This window comes from Mirounga angustirostris, unplaced genomic scaffold, assembly GCF_029215605.1.
Source record: "Mirounga angustirostris isolate CCGP_5_RB_7025 unplaced genomic scaffold, mMirAng1.0.hap1 SCAF_11, whole genome shotgun sequence".
In the NCBI taxonomy this organism is placed as follows: Eukaryota; Metazoa; Chordata; class Mammalia; order Carnivora; family Phocidae; genus Mirounga; species Mirounga angustirostris.
This window is the reverse complement of record NW_026991719.1, coordinates 61,887,952-61,906,996: the sequence shown is the minus strand read 5'-3', so window position 1 is coordinate 61,906,996 and position 19,045 is coordinate 61,887,952. Positions and strand designations below refer to the sequence as shown.

Sequence of the window (19,045 nt, the reverse complement as noted above, 5' to 3'; positions counted from 1 at the left end):
ATTTTAAAGAAATTATAGTCCTTAATTTTCCTTTGTTCCCCCTTTTCAGTATAATCCTGCAGTATTCCTTTTACCATCGGTTATCAGTTTATATTTACATGTAAGCCTCTGCCTTCAGTAAACACTTCATGTTTTAAAATGTGGATACTTAATTTTTTAAAGTTTTTATTTAAATTCCAGTTAGTTACTGTATAGGGTAATATTATTTTCAATACACTATAGTGTACAGTATAGTGATTCAACACTTCCATACAACATCCGGAGCTCATCACATGTGCACTCCTTAATCTCCATAAACTATTTTAGACATCCCCCCTCTCCCTCCCCCCTGGTAATCATCAGTTTGTTACTTAATTTTTTAATCAGTAAATGTTAGCCTGATTTTAAGCATAAGTCAGTATTAAAATCCATACAGTGTTTTAAGGCATGCAGAAATGGAGCACATTAAAAGACAACCCACAGAATGGGAGAAAATTTTTTGAAATCCTGTATCTGAGAAGGGATTAATAACCAGAATATATAAAGAACTCCTATAACTCAACGACAATAAAACTCAACACAATTGGAAAATGAGTGAAGGACTTCAGTAGACATTTCTCCAAAGAATATATACAAATCGCCAATAAGCACATGAAAAGATGTTCTACATCATCACTGGTTATTATAGAAATGCCAATAGCAAAACACAAGATATCACTTAATACCTGATAAGATGCGTATTACCAAAAAAAAAAGAGAGAGAGAGAGAAAGAACAGGTATTGTTAAGAAAGTGGAGAAACTATAACCCTGGTGCATTGCTGGTGACAGTGTAAAATGGTGTAGCTGCTATGGGAAAAGCAGTGCAGCCATTCCTCAAAGAGTTAAACATAGAATTATTTCTATAATGATCCAGTATATGATCCAGCAATTCCACTTCTAGGTATATACACCAAATAATTGAAAGCAGGAACTTAAATAGATACTTGCACACTCATGTTTACACAGCAGTAGTGTTCTTAATAGCCAAAAAGGTGGAAGCAATCCCAGTGTCCATTGACAGATGAATAGAGAAAGGCAATTTGATATATATATAATGATATATATAAATATATTTATCATGTATAAATCATATATAAATGTTATATTATATATAAATATGATCTATACATACATACACATACATACATACACACATACACATACATACATACATACCATGGGATATTATTTAGTCTTAAAAAGAAAGGAAATGCTGACACTTTACAATATTAATGAATCCCAAAGCTATCATGATAAGTGAAATAAGCCAGATGCAAAATGACAAATACTGTTTCATTCCACTTAGAGGTACCTAGAGTAAGATTCATAGAGGCAGAAAGTAGGTTTGGGGGAGAGGAAAATACAGAGTTATTTTTAATATGTACAGAGTTTCTTTCTAGGACCATGATAAAGTTTTAGGAATGGAGTGTTGATGGTTGCACAACATTGTGATTGTACTCAGTGCCACTGAATTGTACTCATAAATAGAGAACATTCATATGCATGCGTCCAAGTGCCACCCTTTAGACATTGATTAAGTGGATCTGGAGTAGGGCTCAGGGACCTGCATTTTTATAAGCCCTACAGGTGATTTTGATGTACCTGCAGCATGAGAACCACTGCTCTAAATGATGCTCAGCATAATTGGAAATGTAACTCAAAACCACAGTGGGATACCTTTTGTTACTCACTAGGATGGCTATAATCCAAGAAATAGAAAAATAGTAAGTGGTGAGGATGTGGAGGAATTGGAACCCTGTGTTTTGCTGGTTTCAAATGTCAAATGGTGTAATTTATGTGGAGCTCAATTTGGCAATCAAAGGTTCAATATAGAGTTACCATATAACCCAGCAATTATACTTCTGGGTGTATACTCAATAGAAAGGAAAACACTTGTACACCCAAAGATTTGTACACCAATGTTCGTAGCATCATTGTTCATAATAGTTTAAAGCTAGAAACAACCTATATGCCCATCAACTGGTGAATGGTTAAACAGATTTGATATATGCATATCATAGAACATTATTAAGCAACGAAAAGGAAGAAAATGCTGATACATGCTACAACGCAGATCAACCTTGAAAACATATGCTAAGTGAAAGAAGCTAGTCACAAATGACCAGATGTTGTATGATTCCATTTACATGAAGTGTCCAGAGTAGGCAGATCTGTAGAGACAAAGTAGATTAGTGGTTTCCTAGGGGTGTAGGAGAAATAAATAAATTGGGGGATGATGGCTAGGGGTATAGGGTCTCTTTTGGGGGTGATAAAAATGTTTTAAAAACTAGATTTTGGTGATGGTTGCTCAGCTCTGTGAATACACTAGTGAATTGTAAATGGTAAATTGTGAACTATATCTGAATAAAACTTAAAAAAAACTCAGTGGCTTACTTTTTTATCTACAGAAGTTTTATTTAGTTATCTTCCAGCTAATTGCTCATTCTTTATGATTTCCTGTGTCTTGCATGTACTTTCTAGATTAACATTTCTTTAAACATAGTAAACAGTTATAGTCTATGTCTGATTATTACAGTTTTTGAAATCTTTATAGATTTGTTTCATCTCTCTAATTTCTGTCAATTTTTCAGGCATGCTGCCTTGTTTCCATGTGTGTTTAAGTACTTTTGACCACAAGTTCCTAATATCCTTTGGAGTATTAATATGTGGTAATTCTTTGAGGCCTAGGCTAACATTTGATTACTCCAGAAAGGATTTGCTGTTGTTTCTGCCTGGGGTCTGGTGATATTTTTAGTCTCAGATCCCTTGATATTACAATTTGCGCTTGAAGCACTCTTAACTTTTAAGTTAGTGGGAATTTGGGCAAATGAGGGGCTATTTGATGATATGAACTGGGGCCTCTCCGGTACTTAAAATATTATTCCTTTGTTTCTTTTACTTTCTGCATAAATCAAATAAGCATACTCCAGAGAATGTTAACCAATTTCAGTGGTCTTTGCATGCTAGTTCAAGGGTGGTAATTTTTATGTGAGATTCCTATAGTGTGTGACTAATCAGAAGGTGGTATGACTACAAGATTTAGATTTAGACTTGAACAGATACAACAGCATATGTTTAGATTATCAAAACTGAGCCATCTGCTTAAAGTCAGCTTTATGGGACCTGCATTGATGTATTGAGGCAGTGCAATAACTAATATCATTGAGGTACTCTTTTTCACTTACTGTTCATTATAAGTAGAATTCTTCTGGGCACCTCCTAGTAGTTGTGTTATTGCTTGGATTTTAAGCTTTCCGAAGTCTTTGTTATGTTTAAAAGTGGCCTTGAGTCCTGCAAGTTAACCGAAGGAGCATTGGAGGAAAGGAAAACAGATTTCTGAAATAGTACAAAGGAATTATTTGATTAGTAAGGATTTTGTGATAAAACGGTGTGGAAGTCCTAGAAGGTGTTTCCAAATTCTTAGTGGCTAAACTACTCCCACGGTTCTTTAGATCAACCCTTTTAAATCATTTATGTGGAAAATTCTTTGAAATAATTTTCAGGACTTGGGGAAACTCTATAAAATTTATTGATATAGCCCATGGTGTTTTATTATCATCTCCAATTCCCTGTTTATTATAGCTGTATTGATCATCAGAATACTCCGGTGAGACTGGTTTATTTTAATAGTGTAATTCTAATTTGTAAGGGGTCAGAAGGGAAATTGAATATAAAAAGCTTTTAGTATTATATTTTTGGAAAGTTTGCTTTAGCTCTACTGTCTTGAATAACCTTGAAAGGCACTTAAGGCAGCGTGGTAGGCTGAACAATGGCCACCTGGAGATGTCAGATCTTACCTAGGTCCTGGAACCTGTGTTACCTTATAAGAAAAGGGGATTTTTTTAGAGGCGACTAAACTAAGGATCTTGAGATGAGGAGATTGTCCTGGATTGTCCAGATGGCTCCTAATTCCATTTGCAGGTATCTTTGCAGGAGAGAGTCTGAGGGAGATTTGATATACACAGAAGAGGAGGAATTGTGACCACAGAGGCAGAGATTGATGTGGCTGCAAGTCAGGGAATGCCAGCAGCCACCCTGTGCCTGAGGAGGCAAGGAATAAATTCTCTCCTGGAGCTTCCAGAGGGAGTGTAGATGGCCCTGTGGACACTTTGATTTTGGCTCAGTAGGACAGATTTTGGACTTCTGATCTCCCAAACTGTGAAGGAGTATATTTCTGTGGTCTTAAGATTTTGGGTTTGTGGTGATTTGCTATGGCAGCCCTAGCAAACTAATTGAAGCAGTGAGTTTTCCCAACCATTCTTCTTTATGACTTGTACCCTAGTTTGCAGCACAAGCACCTGAGAACCTTCTTAGAAAGTTTATATTTCTGTGCCTCATCACATATCTAGGAAATCAGAATTTATAGGAATGGGATCCAAGTGTGTGTATAACACATTGCCCAGGTGATTCTGATGTGCGCCAAGTTTGATAAACATTTCACTAGGATGCTGTGTTGACTTCCTCTTGCTGCTGTAGGAAATTACCACAAATTTGATGGCTTAGAACAACACAAGTTTATTCTCTTACTGTTCTGGGGGTTGAGGGTCCAAGGTTAGTGTTACTGGGCTTAAGTCAGCAGGGCTGGTTCCTTTTGGCTGCTCTAGGGAGGGAAAATATTTCCTTGTCTTTTTCAGCTTCTGGTGGCTGTCTGTATTCTCCATATTGAACGTGTGTCACTCCATTTGTGCATATGTCATCACATCACCTTCTACTCTCACTTCTGGATCCCTCTTACAGGGATTATTGTGGTTGCATTGGATCCTCCTGGATAAACTAGGATGGTCTTCTTCAATTTCAGGTCCTTTTTTTGATTGCATCTGCACATCTTCTTTTTCCATGGGTGGATTGGAATGTAGATATATTTGGCAGATGTATATAGGGTTGGAATGTAGATATATTTGGGAGACCATTATTGAGTTTACTACAGACCCCATGATAACATCTCATGTAAAAACTGTAGGTGTAAATAAGGTTCAATAACAGATTGTCATGATTAATTAATCATGTATTCACCTAACCTTTTTTGGTATATTTTCCCAATAAAGTGATTTGGAGTCAAAAACATTTTTTTTTTGAAAAGATAGAATAATTCAGTAATAATTATCAATACTCTTGAGTAGAGAACATTTTTCTGTGGATATTTATTTGGCTAGGTTATTAACATATCCTTTTTATGTGGTTCCCATTTCCACAGAGAATATCAACTCTAATATAAATCAATGGTGTAGGTAGAAGAAACTTTTCCCTTTTCAGGTAGAATTTTTTTCCCTTTAAAAATGTCCTTGCTTTTCCTATCTTAGCCAGTTAGGCCTAAAAGTCTTATGAAGTTTTTCTATAATAGAAGATATTTATGATATATGCAAGAGTAGTTTTTGCCCCCACAAAACAAGAATTGGCTTTTAGTCTTTCTTGGAGTATAAAATGATAAAGTATAGATTACCTTTTTAAAAAAAAATCTCTTTTTATATTAATTTTTTTTAAGAAAGAGAACATGAGTGGTGGGGGGAGGAGAGCAGAGGGAGAGGGAAAGAGAATCTTGAGCAGATTCCATGCCCAGCATGGAGCCTGATGCAGGGCTTGATCTTAAGACCCTGAGATCATGACCTGAGCTGAAATCAAGAGTCAGACACTTAACCAACTGAACCATCCGGGTGCCCCTCCTTTACATTAATTTTAACTCATAAGGTGTTCAGTGATAGAACAGCTGGGTAGAAGATCAACAAGGAAATAGAAGACTTGGAAAACACTATAAACCAACCAGACTTAACAGACCTCTAAAAGAACACTCCATCAAGCTGCAGCAGAATACATATTCCTCTCAAGTGCATGTGGAATATTCTCCAAGATAGACCATATTTTAGATTATAAAACAAGTTTCAATTAACATAAGAGGATAAAATCACACAAAATGTTTTCTTTAACCACATGGGAATGAAATTACAAACCAGTAACAGAAGGAAAGTTAGAACATTCACAATTGTATATAAATAACAGACTCCCAAATAGCCAGTAGATAAAAGAAGAAATCACAAGGACAATTAAAAAATATTTAGACGTGGATGAAAACAAGAACACAAGGTACTAAAATATGGGATGCAGATAAAGCATGCTTAAAGAGGGAAAATTATAACAGTAAATGCCTATAATTTAAAAAGAAGAAAGATCTCAAATTTATAATCTTACCTCTTACGTTTAAGGAACTAAAGTTAGGGCAGACTAAACCCAAAGCAAGTAGAAAGAAAGAATAAAGACTGAAACAGAAATAAATATAAAGGAGGAAAAAACAGAGAAAATCATTGAAACTGAAATTTGCTTTTTTGAAAAGATCGATTGATACCTTTTTAGCTGTACTTGAAAAGTAATAGAGGAGACACAACTAAAATCAGGAATATGAAAGAACATCACTACTGATTTGCAGAAATAAAAAATTATAAAGGAATGCTATGAGCAGTTGTATGTCAAGAAATTAGATTCTTCATTTTCACAGCAATGATTCCTATTATACACAGTGGAAATACCTCTTAAAAGGCAAAATAATCACTACCAGATTTTCATGCATTTTTATTAGTGTTTCATATCATTAAATTTTCTCTTGCCATGAGTGGAGGCAAGACTTATTAGTTATTGGTGAATTTACATCTTTTAAAACTGTGGACAGAAAAATATGTTATTGCTTAAATGCTGCTTTTTTTGTTTAACCAGTTTTGTTTTGCATCTTACCTCCTTGATAAGTGTCATATAAATGAAATGTCTATTCATTTCATTTTCATTTCGCTTTTATAGAAAAAACTTAATTTTGTTGAAATTACTGAGCAGAAGAAATTAATGTTTTCAACATGAAAAACAGTTTTTAGGAGTACATTTTTTTGTGTAAGAAGCGTTGGAAAGAGTTTCTAAAAGATGGGATACAGAGAGGCTTTATCTAAAACAAGAGCTTTTAAGTTTTCATTTGAATTCCAGTTAGAGGCGCGTAGGTGGCCCAGTTGGTTAAGTGTCCAAGTCTTGGTTTCGGCCCAAGTCATGATTTCAAGCCCTGCCTTGGGCTCCTCGCTCAGTGCAGAGGCTGCTTAAGACTCTCTCTGTCCCCCTCCTCCAATAGAATAAAATTTAAAATTCCAGTTAGTTAACATACAGTGTAAATTTAGTTTCAGGTGTACAATATAATGATTCAACACTTCCGTACATCACCCTGTGCTCATCATGGCAAATGCACTCCCTAATTCCCATCACCTCTTTAACCCATCCCCCCACCCACCTCCCCTCTGCTAACCATCAGTTTTAAAAGAGGAGTTTGTAATCCAGGGTCCACAGATGGAATTATGGGGGGTATGTGAACCTGAATAAGAAAAAATCACATTAATTTTTACTAACCTCTGATGAAAACTAGCATTTTTTCCAATTATAATGTGGGCAATAAACCATAGTAGTAGTAGTGATAACTATGACTTTGTTACCAATAGAAATCAAATATTTCTGTTATTGTTACTGATATCTCAAAATTATTTACCTTTACCAGAACTTCAGAATTTCAGAAAATTCTTAGACTTGCTGCTATATTTTGTTATTTAATGCATTAACAAAGTACACATATTCCTGTATCACAACTATGTTTAGTATTTTGATAATTTATATATAATGGGTTTCTTTTGTTTTCCTATTTTATGTTTCAAAACATTATTCAAAGAAAGATGTCTATAAACTTCTCTATACTGCCACGAGAGTCCATGGCACAAAATAAAGTTAAAATCCCTAATTTAGAAAAGCATGCTGGTTGACATAGAGAATTCTTTTTTTCCCTAAGTTTTTATTTAAAATCCAGTTAGTTAACATACAGTGTAATTAGTTTTAGATGTACAATTTGGTGATTCAGTACTTCATACAACTCCTGGTACTCATCCCAAGTGTACTCCTTAATCCCCATCACCTATTTAACCCATCCCTCCACCCACCTCTCCTGACATAGAGAATTCTTATGTCTTAACATTAACTACTTTTTTTTGATCAGGTGTAGGTAATAGCAATGAAGGTGGAAGAGGAAAGGCAGGTGCAAAACTTTTCCAAGATTTTCAGATGTTAAGTAGAATCTGGACTCATCCTTGGTGTTTGCAGCTGGACTACATTAGCAAAGAAAATAAGGTAAATCAGGTAACCTAAAATCGATTAAGACCTATCTGTTGGAAGCAGAATAACTTCAGGAAAAAGGTTGATCTATATAGACTTACTGTATATTGGAATTTTCCTTTGCTTTGTAGTACAGTATTTCAACCCATTTTATTTCTAGTTAATTTCAATATGTTAGAATGCATTATGATTATGGAAGGAGTATTAAATGTTATTCTTAACATCTGTATAACCATGGTAAAATGATAAAAATTTAAAAAGTAACATTGGGTCAATAGTATTAACTAAACAATAGACTATTTTTTTTAATTTAATTTAATTTTATTATGTTAGTCACCATACATCATTAGTTTTTGATGTAGTGATCCATGATTCATTGTTTTCGTATAACACCCAGTGCTCCATGCAGTACGTGCCCTCCTTAATACCCATCACTGGGCTAACCCATACAATAGACTTTAATTGGATTTCACCAGTTTTTGTACTTATGTCCTTTTTCTTTTCCATGATTCAATCCAAGGTTTTGCATTGCATTTAGTCATCATATCTGTTATGCCTCCTTTCCTTTTTTAATCTATGGTAGTTCTTTCAGGTCTTTTTTTATCCCATGACAATTAACTTATCCTCAGGTAAAGTAAACATCATTATAATTTTCAATATAAGTTGAAGTAAACTATTAAAACATTCATCATTTTTTTTTCCTCTAGGGATACTTTGATGAAGACAGTATGGATGAATTTATAGCTTCAGATTCCGATGAAACCTCCATGAGTTTAAGCTCCGATGATTATACAAAGTAAATTGAATAATTTTTGTGTCCTGTGTTGACACAGTTAAAATCCCTAATTGCTGATTGTTCTCTCATAATTGGCATTTATATCTTTTCTGTGCTTTCCTAACAGTTTGAATTTGTTCCTTTTATAGAAAGAAGAAAACGAAGGGGAAGAAAGGGAAGAAAGATAGTAGCTCAAGTGGAAGTGGCAGTGACAATGATGTTGAAGTGATTAAAGTCTGGAATTCAAGATCTCGAGGAGGTGGTGAAGGAAATGTGGATGAAACAGGAAGCAATCCCTCAGTTTCATTAAAGCTGGAAGAAAGTGAGTCTAATGAATGTTGCCTTTATAATGGAACACTGATTTAGAAATTATCATGTCCATGCTTTTTTTCAATAATTAATTTATCCTTACTATTTCTCTCAAAGGAATATCTTTCCTAGATGCTTTTAGTAAGCATCTTGGATAATCAGGTCACATAATGACAAATATCTGGTGAATGTTTAATTAAAAGCAAGCCATTGTGCTCTCTCTGATATTTAAAGAAGAAAGAAAAACTAATGTTTATTTACATGTATATAAACTAAATGCTATATTTTCACTCCGTGTGTTAGCTGACTTAATTCTTGAGCAGATTTACAATGCTGTTGATATCTTTATTTTTATAAATGATCAGTAGAAGTTGGATTTAGACCTAGATACATCCAATTTCAGAGCCATGATGGTATTTTCAATTAACTACATATAAATAACTGGAAACATTTCATGTAAGAGAGTATCATTGTAATTAACTTTATACAATGAAACTAGTGTTAATGTTTTAGCCTTTTTCCTTTGTAATTCTTCATAATCTATAATTGTTGCATACTTTAAGTTTTCCCTTTTTCATATACAGTTTATCACTTCTTTTTAAAATTAATTTATTTCTATTTTTTTAATTTAAATTTTAGGTAGTTAACATACAGTGCAATATTGGTTTCTGGAGTAGAATTTAGTGAATCATCACTTACATACAACACCCGGTGCTCATCAAAATAAGTGCCCTCCTCAATACCCATCACCCATCTAGCTCATCCCCCACCCATCTCCTTCTGTCAACCCTCAGTTTGTTCTCTATACTTAAAAGAGTCTTATGGCTGGAGGGTTGGGTGGGGGATGGGGTAACTGGGGGGATGGGCATTAAAGAGGAGGGCACTTGATGTAATGAGTACTTGGTGTTACATGTAACTGATGAATCACTAAATTATATCCCTGAAACTAATAATAACTATATGTTAACTAAATTGAATTTAAATAAAAATTTTTAAAAAGAGTCTCTTATGGCTTGTTTCCCTCTCTCCTTTTTTCTTTTCTCCCTTCCCGTATGTTCATCTGTTTTCTTTCTTAAATTCCACCTATGAGTGAGATCATATGGTATTTGTCTTTCTCTGACTGGCTTATGTCACTTAGCATAATGCATTCTAGCTCCATCCATGTCTTTGCAAATGTCAAGATTCTATTCTATATTATGGCTGAGTAATATTCCATTGTATATATATACCACATCTTCTTTATCCATTCTTATGTTGATGGACATCTGGGCTCTCCCCATAGTTTGGCTATTGTTGATAGTGCTACTATAAGCATCAGGGTACATGTATCCCTTCAAATCTGTATTTTTGTATCTTTTGGGTAAATACCTATTAGTGCAATTGCTGGATCATAGGGTAGTTCTATTTTTAACATTTTGAGGAACCTCCGTACTGTTCAGAGTGGCTGCAGCAGTTTGCATTCCCACCAACAGTGCAAGAGGGTTCTCCTTTCTCTGTATCCTCACCAACACCTGTTGTTCTTCTGTTGTTAATTTTAACCATCCTGATAAGTGTGAGATGGTATCTCATCATGGTTTTGATTTGTATTTCCCTGATGATGTGATGTTGAGCATTTTTTCATGTGTCTGTTAGCCATCTGTATGTCTTTTTTGGAAAAGTGTCTATTCATGCCTTCTGCCCATTTATTAACTGGATTATTTGTTTTTTGGGTGTTGAGTTTGATAAGTTGTTTATAGATTTTGCATATTAACCCTTTAACAGATACGTTGTTTGCAAATACCTTCTCCCATTCCGTAGGCTGCCTTATAGTTTTGTTGATTATTTCCTTCACTGTGCAGGAACTTTTTATCTTGATGAAGTCCCAGTAGTTCATTTTTGCTTTTGTTTCCCTTGCCTTTGGTGACGTGTCTAGTAAGAAGTTGCTATGGCTGAGGTCAAAGAGGTTTCTGCCTGTGTTCTCCTCTATCACCTCTTTTGTTTTCTCTTTCTCTCCTTTTCTTGTGCATGAGTGTACACATAAGTGAAAGTCTGAATTTTTTATTGGCTGAAGTTGTCTTGACCCATATCTACATTTGAAGGATTAGTGTTGAGGCTCCATATATTCTTGGTGCAGCCTGACTGGGTGTCTAGGAACTCCAAAGTTGGGACCAAATGTCTGAATATTTTAAATAAAATATCTAAAGATAGAACAGTATAAATAGCTCTAAATATTTGTCATTTGAGGGGCGCCTGGGTGGCTCAGGTGGTTAAGCGTCTGCCTTCGGCTTGGGTCATGATCCCAGGGTCCTGTGATCGAGCCCCACGTTGGGCTCCTGGCTCAGCGGGGAGCCTACTTCTCCCTCTCCCTCTGCTCATGCTCTCTCTCTCTTTCTCTCTCTCTCTCTATATATTTCTGTGTCTCAAATGAATAAATTAAAAAAAAATCTTAAAAAAAATAATTGTCATTTGAGAGTCATATAGCAAAGCAATTGACTGTGAAGAAAAGAGAGATATGGAGGCCAGCTTGGTGAATGACCCTGGGTTCAAACAAGCTTGGCTGGTTTTAGGTCTGCACCTGAACTAATTTCATGCTTCCTTAATAAACATTTCTCTTTTCAAGAGAATAGGGGGCAGAAAGTGTACTTGGAAGAATAATAGCTGAGAACGTCCTTGCTCAGAAACACACATCCAGATCCAGGAGGCACAGAAAACTCCCATCAAAATCAACAAAAGCAGGCCAACACCAAGACATACTCTAATTAAATTTGTAAAATATAGTGATAAAGAAAAATATCTTAAAACAGGACAAAAGAAGTCCTTAACTTACAAGGGAAAAGCCGTAAGGCTTGCTGGAGATTTCTCAACAGAAATTTGGCAAGCCAGAAGAGAATGGCCTGATATATTCAAAGTGCTGAAAGGGAAAAATATGCAACCAAGAATACTTTATCCAGCAAGGCTGTGATTCAGAATAAATAGGAGAGATAGAGTTTCCCCAGACAAACAGAAACTAAAGGAGTTCATGACCGGTAAATGAGCCCTGCAAGAAATATTAAAGGGGACTCTTTGAGTGGGAAAGAAAGACCAAAAATGACAAAGTCCAGAAAGGAACAGAGAAAATCTCCAGAAACAACAACAAAACAAGTAATACAATGGCACTAAATACATACTCTTGTCAATAATCATTCTGAATGTAAATGGACTAAATGCTCCAATCAAAAGTCATAGGATGTCAGAATGGTTACAAAAAAATAAGACCCATCTATATGCTGCCTACAAGAGACCCATTTTAGACCTAAAGACACCTTCAAATTGAAAGTAAGGTGATGGAGAAACATTTATCTTGCAAATGGATGTCAAAAGAAAGTCGGAGTAGCCATACTTCTATCAGACAAACTGGGTTTTAACCAAAGACTCTAATAGGAGATGAAGAAGCATATTATATCATAATAAAGGGGTCTATCCAACAAGATCTTAAGAATTGTAAATATTTATGCCACCAACTTGGGAGCACCCAAATATGTAAAACAATAACAAATGTAAAGGAATTCATTGATAATAATACAATAATAGTAGGTGACATTAAACCCTTTTATGAAGACAGCATTACCCTGATCGCAAAACCAGATAAAGAGTCCCCTAAAAAATAGAACTCTAGGCTAATACTATAGATGCACATAGATGCAAAATTCTCAATAACATTCTAGCAACCAAATTCAACAATACATTTTAAAAAAATCATTCACAGTGATCAAGTGGGACTTATTACTGGGTTGCAAGGGGGGTGGTTCAGCATTCACAGATCAATCAACTACATTATACTACATTAATAAAGGATAAAAACCATACAATCATTTTAGTAGATTCAGAAAAAGCTTTGACATAGTATAGCATCCATTCATGATAAAAACCCTCAACAATGTAGGTTTAGAGGGAGCATACCTCATCACCAGAAAGGCCATATATGAAAAACCCACAGTAGTATCATGCCCAGTGGGGGAAAACTGAGAGCTTTTCCTCTGTGGTCAGGAGCAAGACAGGGATGTCCATTCTCACCACTGTTACTTAACATAGTACTGGAAATCCTACTCACAGCAATCAGACAACAAAAAGAAAGAAAAGACACCCAAATTGGCAAGGAAGAAGTAAAACTTTTATTTGCAGATGACAAGACACTCTATATAGAAAACCCAAAGACTCCACCAAAAAGCTGCTAGAACTGATACATGAATCCAATGAAGTGGCAGGATACAAAATGAATGTAGAGAAATCTGTTGGATTTCTATACACCAATAATGAAGCAGCATAAACAAAAATTAAGGAGTCAGTCTCATTTATAATTTTACCAAAAGTAAGAAGATAGGTAGGAATAAACTCAACCAAGAAGGTGAAAGATCTGTACTCTAAAAAGTATAAAACACTGATGAAAGAAATTGAAGAGGACACAAACAGAATGACATTCCATACTCATGGATTGGAGGAAAACATTGTCAAAATGTCTATGCTACCTAAAGCAATTTACATATTTAATGCTATCCCTATCAAAATACCAAGAGCATTTGTCACAGAGCGAGAACAAACAATCCTAAAATTTCTGTGGGACCACCAGTACCTCAAGTAGCCAAAGCAACCTTGAAAAAGAAACAAAAGCTGGAGGTATCACAATTTCAGTCTTCAAGTTCTACTATACAGCCATATTAATCAAAATAGTATGGTGTGGTGTAAAAATACTCACAAAGATTAATGGAACAGAATCAAAAGCCCAGAAATGAACCTACAACTCTATGGACAATTAGTCTTTGACAAAGTAGGAAAGAGTATCTAATGGGAGAGGGGCGCCTGCGTGGCCCAGTCATTAAGCATCTGCCTTCGGCTCAGGTCATGATCCCAGGGTCCTGGGATTGAGCCCTGTGTGGGGCTCCCTGCTCTGCGGGAAGCCTGCTTCTCCCTCTCCCAACCCCCCTGCTTGTGTTCCCTTTCTCACTGTCTCTCTGTCAAATAAATAAATAAAATCTTTTTTTTTTAAAGATTTTATTTATTTATTTATTTGAGAGAAAGAGAGAAACAGCATGAGAGGGGATAGGGTCAGAGGGAGAAGCAGGCTCCCTGCTGAGCCGGGAGCACGATGTGGGACTCGATCCCAGGACTCCGGGATCATGACCTGAGCCGAAGGCAGTCGCTTAACCAACTGAGCCACCCAGGTGCCCATAAATAAAATCTTAAAAAAAAAAAAAAAAAGAGAGTATCTAATGGGAGAAACAGTGTTTCTTCAACAAGTGGTGTTGGGAAAACTGGACAGCAACATGCAAAGGAATGAAATGGGGCCACTTTATTATACCACACACAAATAGAAATTCAAAATGGATTAAAAGACATAACTGTGAGGCCTGAAACCATAAAAAATCCTAGAAGAGAACACAGGCAGTAATACCTCTGACATTGGCTCTAGCAAGTTGTTTCTAGATATGTCTCCTGAGGCAGGGGAAGTAAAAGCAGAAATAAACTATTGGGACTTCATCAAAATAAACAGCTTCTGCACGGTGAAGGAAACACCCAACAAAACTAAAAGGCAGCCTTCAGAATGGGAGACAATATTTGCAAATTACATATCTGATAGAGGGTTAATATCTGGAATATATAAAGAACCTCTAAACATCAACACCCAAGAAATGAACAATCTAAGTAAAAATGCACAGCCGACATGAATAGCCATTTTTCCAAAGAAGATACACAGATGGCCAATAGAGACCACGTATCATCAGGGAAATGCAAATCAAAACTACAATGAGATATCACCTCATACCTGTCAGAATGGCTAAAATGATCAACAGTAGAAACAACAGATGCTGGTGAGGATATGGAAAAAAAGGAACACTTTTGCACTCTTGGTGGGAATGCAAACTAGTGCAGCCACTCTGGAAAACAGTATGAAGATTCCACAGAAAGTTAAAAATAGAACTACTCTACGATCCCATAATTTCAGTACTGGGTATTTACCCATAAAATACAAAAAAATTAATTCAAAAGGATATATGCGCCCCATGTGTAAAACAGCAATTATCAACAATACCCAAATTAAGGAATAAGCCCTTGTGTCCATCTGTAGACAAATGGATGAAGAAGAGGTGATATATAATTAAAATGGAATATTACTCAACCATCAAAAAGAATGAAATCTTGACCTTTGAAACAACATGGATAGAACTAGAGAGTATTATGCTAAGCAAAGTAAGTCACTCTAAGAATGATAAATACCCTGTGATTTCACATATATGTGGAATTTAAGAAACAAATTTGTAAGGGCAGCAGGATGGTGCCTGACTGTGGGGATCCTACACCGCTGGAGAGTGACAGACTCGCACGCTGTGGAAGGGCCACAGACTTGCAGACTGGTAGCGGCGGGGAAAGGACTTTAGGGCAGCCCCCGGGATGGAAACCTGGAGCGGCGGGGTCACGCGCACGAAAACTGGAAGCGGCTGGCGGTTTTAGAAGTACAAAGGGCAGAGACGTGCTCCAATCTGGAGGCAGGAGTGGGAGCGCTGCGGAGGGGCGCACAACCCAGAACGCTGCAGTTCATAGCAGCATGGACAGAAACGGAGACAGTGTGGCCTGGAGAGCTCACTGAAGAACAGACTGCGCTCTCTCTGCTCTGAGGCAGAGGGTTGGAAACGGTCTCTTCTGCACTGACTCGCGGAAGAGATGCAGAAAGCCGCCAGGGAAAGCCACCAGAGAACAAAAGCCGGCAAAACTGATTCCCACTGAGCCCATCCCCCGCCACAGGGGCGCAGGGCAACTCCGCCCAAACAGGGTTGCCTGAGTAACAGCGTGGCAGGCCCCTCCCGCAGAAGACAGGCTGGGAAAATAAGAGGCCAGCAACCCTAAGGTCCCAAGAAAACAGGTGCATCTTGCTGGGGTTCTGGTCAATAATTTGGACTCTATACATTCCCTCAAACACCAATCCACAGAATGACTAGGAGGAGGAGCCCCCAAAATAGAAAAGACTCACAGATTATGACTTATGCTGCATATTTACAAATGGATGCAGATATAACCAAGATGTCGGAGATGGAATTCAGGCTAACAATTGTGAAGACAATGGCTAGAATGGAAAAATCAATTAATGGCAACATAGGGTCTCTAAGGGCAGAAATGAAAGCTGAATTGGCAGAACTTGAAAATGCTATCAATGAGATCCAATCTAATCTAGATAATCTTAACGGCTAGGGTAAGTGAGGCAGAAGAACGAATCAGTGACCTGGAAAACAATTTAATAGATAAAAAGGGAAAAGAGGAGGCCAGGGAAAAACAACTCAGAATCCATGAAAATAGAATCAGAGAAATAACTGACACCATGAAGCGTTTCAGTGTCAGAATAATTGGAATCCTGGAGGGAGTGGAGAGAGAGACAGGACTAGAAGATGTATTTGAGCAAATTGTAGCTGAGAACTTCCCTAATCTGGGGAATGAAACAAACATTCGAGTCCTAGAGGCAGAGAGGACCCCTCCCAAGATCAAGGAAAACAGGCCAACACCCCGGCATGTAATAGTAAAACTTGCAAATCTTAGACCCAAGGAAACCATCCTAAGGGCAGTTAGGCGGAAGAGATTCCTTAGGTACAGAGGGAGGAACATCAGAATAACATCAGACCTATCCACAGAGACCTGGCAAGCCAGAAAGGCCTGGCAAGACATATTCAGGGTACTAAACGAGAAGAACATGCAGCCAAGAATACTTTATCTGCCAAGGCTTTCATTTACAATGGATGGAGAGATGCAGAGCTTCCACGACAGGCAGAAAATGAAAGAATATGTGACCACTAAGCTGACCCTGCAAGAAATATTAAGGAGGGTTCTATAAAAGGAGAAAGACCCCAAAAGTGATCTACAACAGAAATTTACAGGGACAATCTATAAAAACAACGTCTTCACAGGCAACATGACAATTAATTCATATCTTTCAATAATCACTCTCAACGTGAATGGCCTAAACGCTCCCATAAAACGGCACAGGGTTGCAGATTGGATAAAAAGACAGGACCCATCCATATGCTGTCTACAAGAGACTCATTTTGAACCTAAAGATACATCCATACTGAAAGTGAAGGGATGGAGATCCATCTCCCATGCCAGCAGACCTCCAAAGAAAGCTGGGGTAGCAATTCTTATATCAGACAAATTAGATTTAAAACAAAAGTCTGTAATAAGAGACAGAAGGACACTATATCATTCTTAAATGGTCTATCCAACAAGAAGATCTAACAATTGTAAATATCTATGCCCCCAACATGGGAGCAGCTCTCTACATAAGCCAACTGTTAACCAAAATAAAGAGTCATATTGATAACAATATGTTAATTGTAGGAGACCTCAATACTCCACTCTAAGCAATGGACAGTTCATCTAAGCAGAAAATCAACAAAGAAACAAGAGCTTTGAATAATACACTGGACCAGGTGGACCTCATAGATATTTACAGAACATTCCACCCTAAAGCAACAGAATACTCATTCTTCTCAAGCACACATGGAACTTTCTCCAGAATAGACCATATACTGGGTCACAAATCAGGTCTCAACCGATACCAAAAATTGAGGTTATTCCCTGCATATTCTCAGACCACAATGCTCTAAAACTGGAACTCAATCACAAGAAAAAATTTGGCAGAAATTCAAACACTTGGAACCTAAAGACCACTCTGCTCAAAAATGTTGGGGTCAACCAGGAAATCAAAGAAGAACTTAAACAATTCATGGAAATCAATGAGAACGAAAACACATCGGTCCAAAACCTATGGGATACTGCAAAGGCGGTCCTAAGGGGGAAATACATAGCCATCCAAGCCTCACTCAAAAAAATAGAAAAATCCCGAATTCACCAACTAACTCTACACCTAAAAGAACTAGAGGAAAAGCAACAAACGATGCCTAAGCCATGCAGTAGAAGAGAAATAACTAAAATTAGAGCAGGGATCAATGAATTAGAAACCAGAAACATAGTAGATCAGATCAACGAAACTAAAAGTTGGTTCTTTGAAAGAATTAATAAGATCGATAAACCACTGGCCAGACTTATCCAAAAGAAAAGAGAAAGGACGCAAATTAATAAAATTATGACTGAAAGGGGAGAGATTACGACTAACACCAAGGAAATAGAAACAATTATTAGAAATTATTATCAACAACTCTATGCCAATAAACTGAGCAATCTGGATAAAATGGAGGCCTTCCTGGAAACCTAGAAGCTGCCAAGACTGAAACAGGAAGAAATTGACAACCTGAATAGGGCAAGAACCAGTAACGAGATTGAAGCAGTGATCCAAAACCTCCCAAAAAACAAGAGCCCAGGGCCTGATGGATTCCCTGGGGAATTCTACCAAACATTCAAAGAAGAAATAATACCTACTCTCCTGAAGCTGTTTCAAAAAATAGAAACAGAAGGAAAACTTCCAAACTCATTCTATGAGGCCAGTGTTACCTTAATCCCCAAAACAGGCAAAAACCCCATCAAAAAGGAGAATTTCAGACGAATTTCCCTGATGATATGGATTCCAAAATCCTCAACAAAATCCTAGCTAATAGCATCCAACCATACTTTAAAAGGATCATCCACCACGACTAAGTGGGATTTATCCCCGGGATGCAAGGGTGGTTCAACATTCCCAAATCAATCAGTGTGATAGAACACATTAATAAGAGGAGAGAGAAGAACTGTATGGTCCTCTCAATTGATGCAGAAAAAGCATTTGACAAAATACAACATCCTTTCCTGATTCAGACTCTTCAGAGTATAGGGATAGAGGGAACATTCCTCAAGTTCATAAGATCCATCTATGAAAAACCCACAGT

The 19,045-nt window shown here is 36.9% G+C and overlaps 1 protein-coding gene across 7 annotated transcripts in view; it reads left to right on the top strand.

The window, feature by feature from the left end:
- ATRX (ATRX chromatin remodeler) overlaps positions 1-19,045 on the top strand; it is a 309,326-nt gene that overhangs the window by 220,708 nt on the left and 69,573 nt on the right. For all 7 annotated transcript variants that reach the window (XM_064574281.1, XM_064574279.1, XM_064574283.1 and 4 more), the window contains 3 exons: positions 8,025-8,155; positions 8,848-8,936; positions 9,065-9,237. In XM_064574281.1, coding sequence (XP_064430351.1) covers positions 8,025-8,155; positions 8,848-8,936; positions 9,065-9,237 — 393 coding nt within the window. The remainder of the gene's footprint in view (positions 1-8,024; positions 8,156-8,847; positions 8,937-9,064; positions 9,238-19,045) is intronic.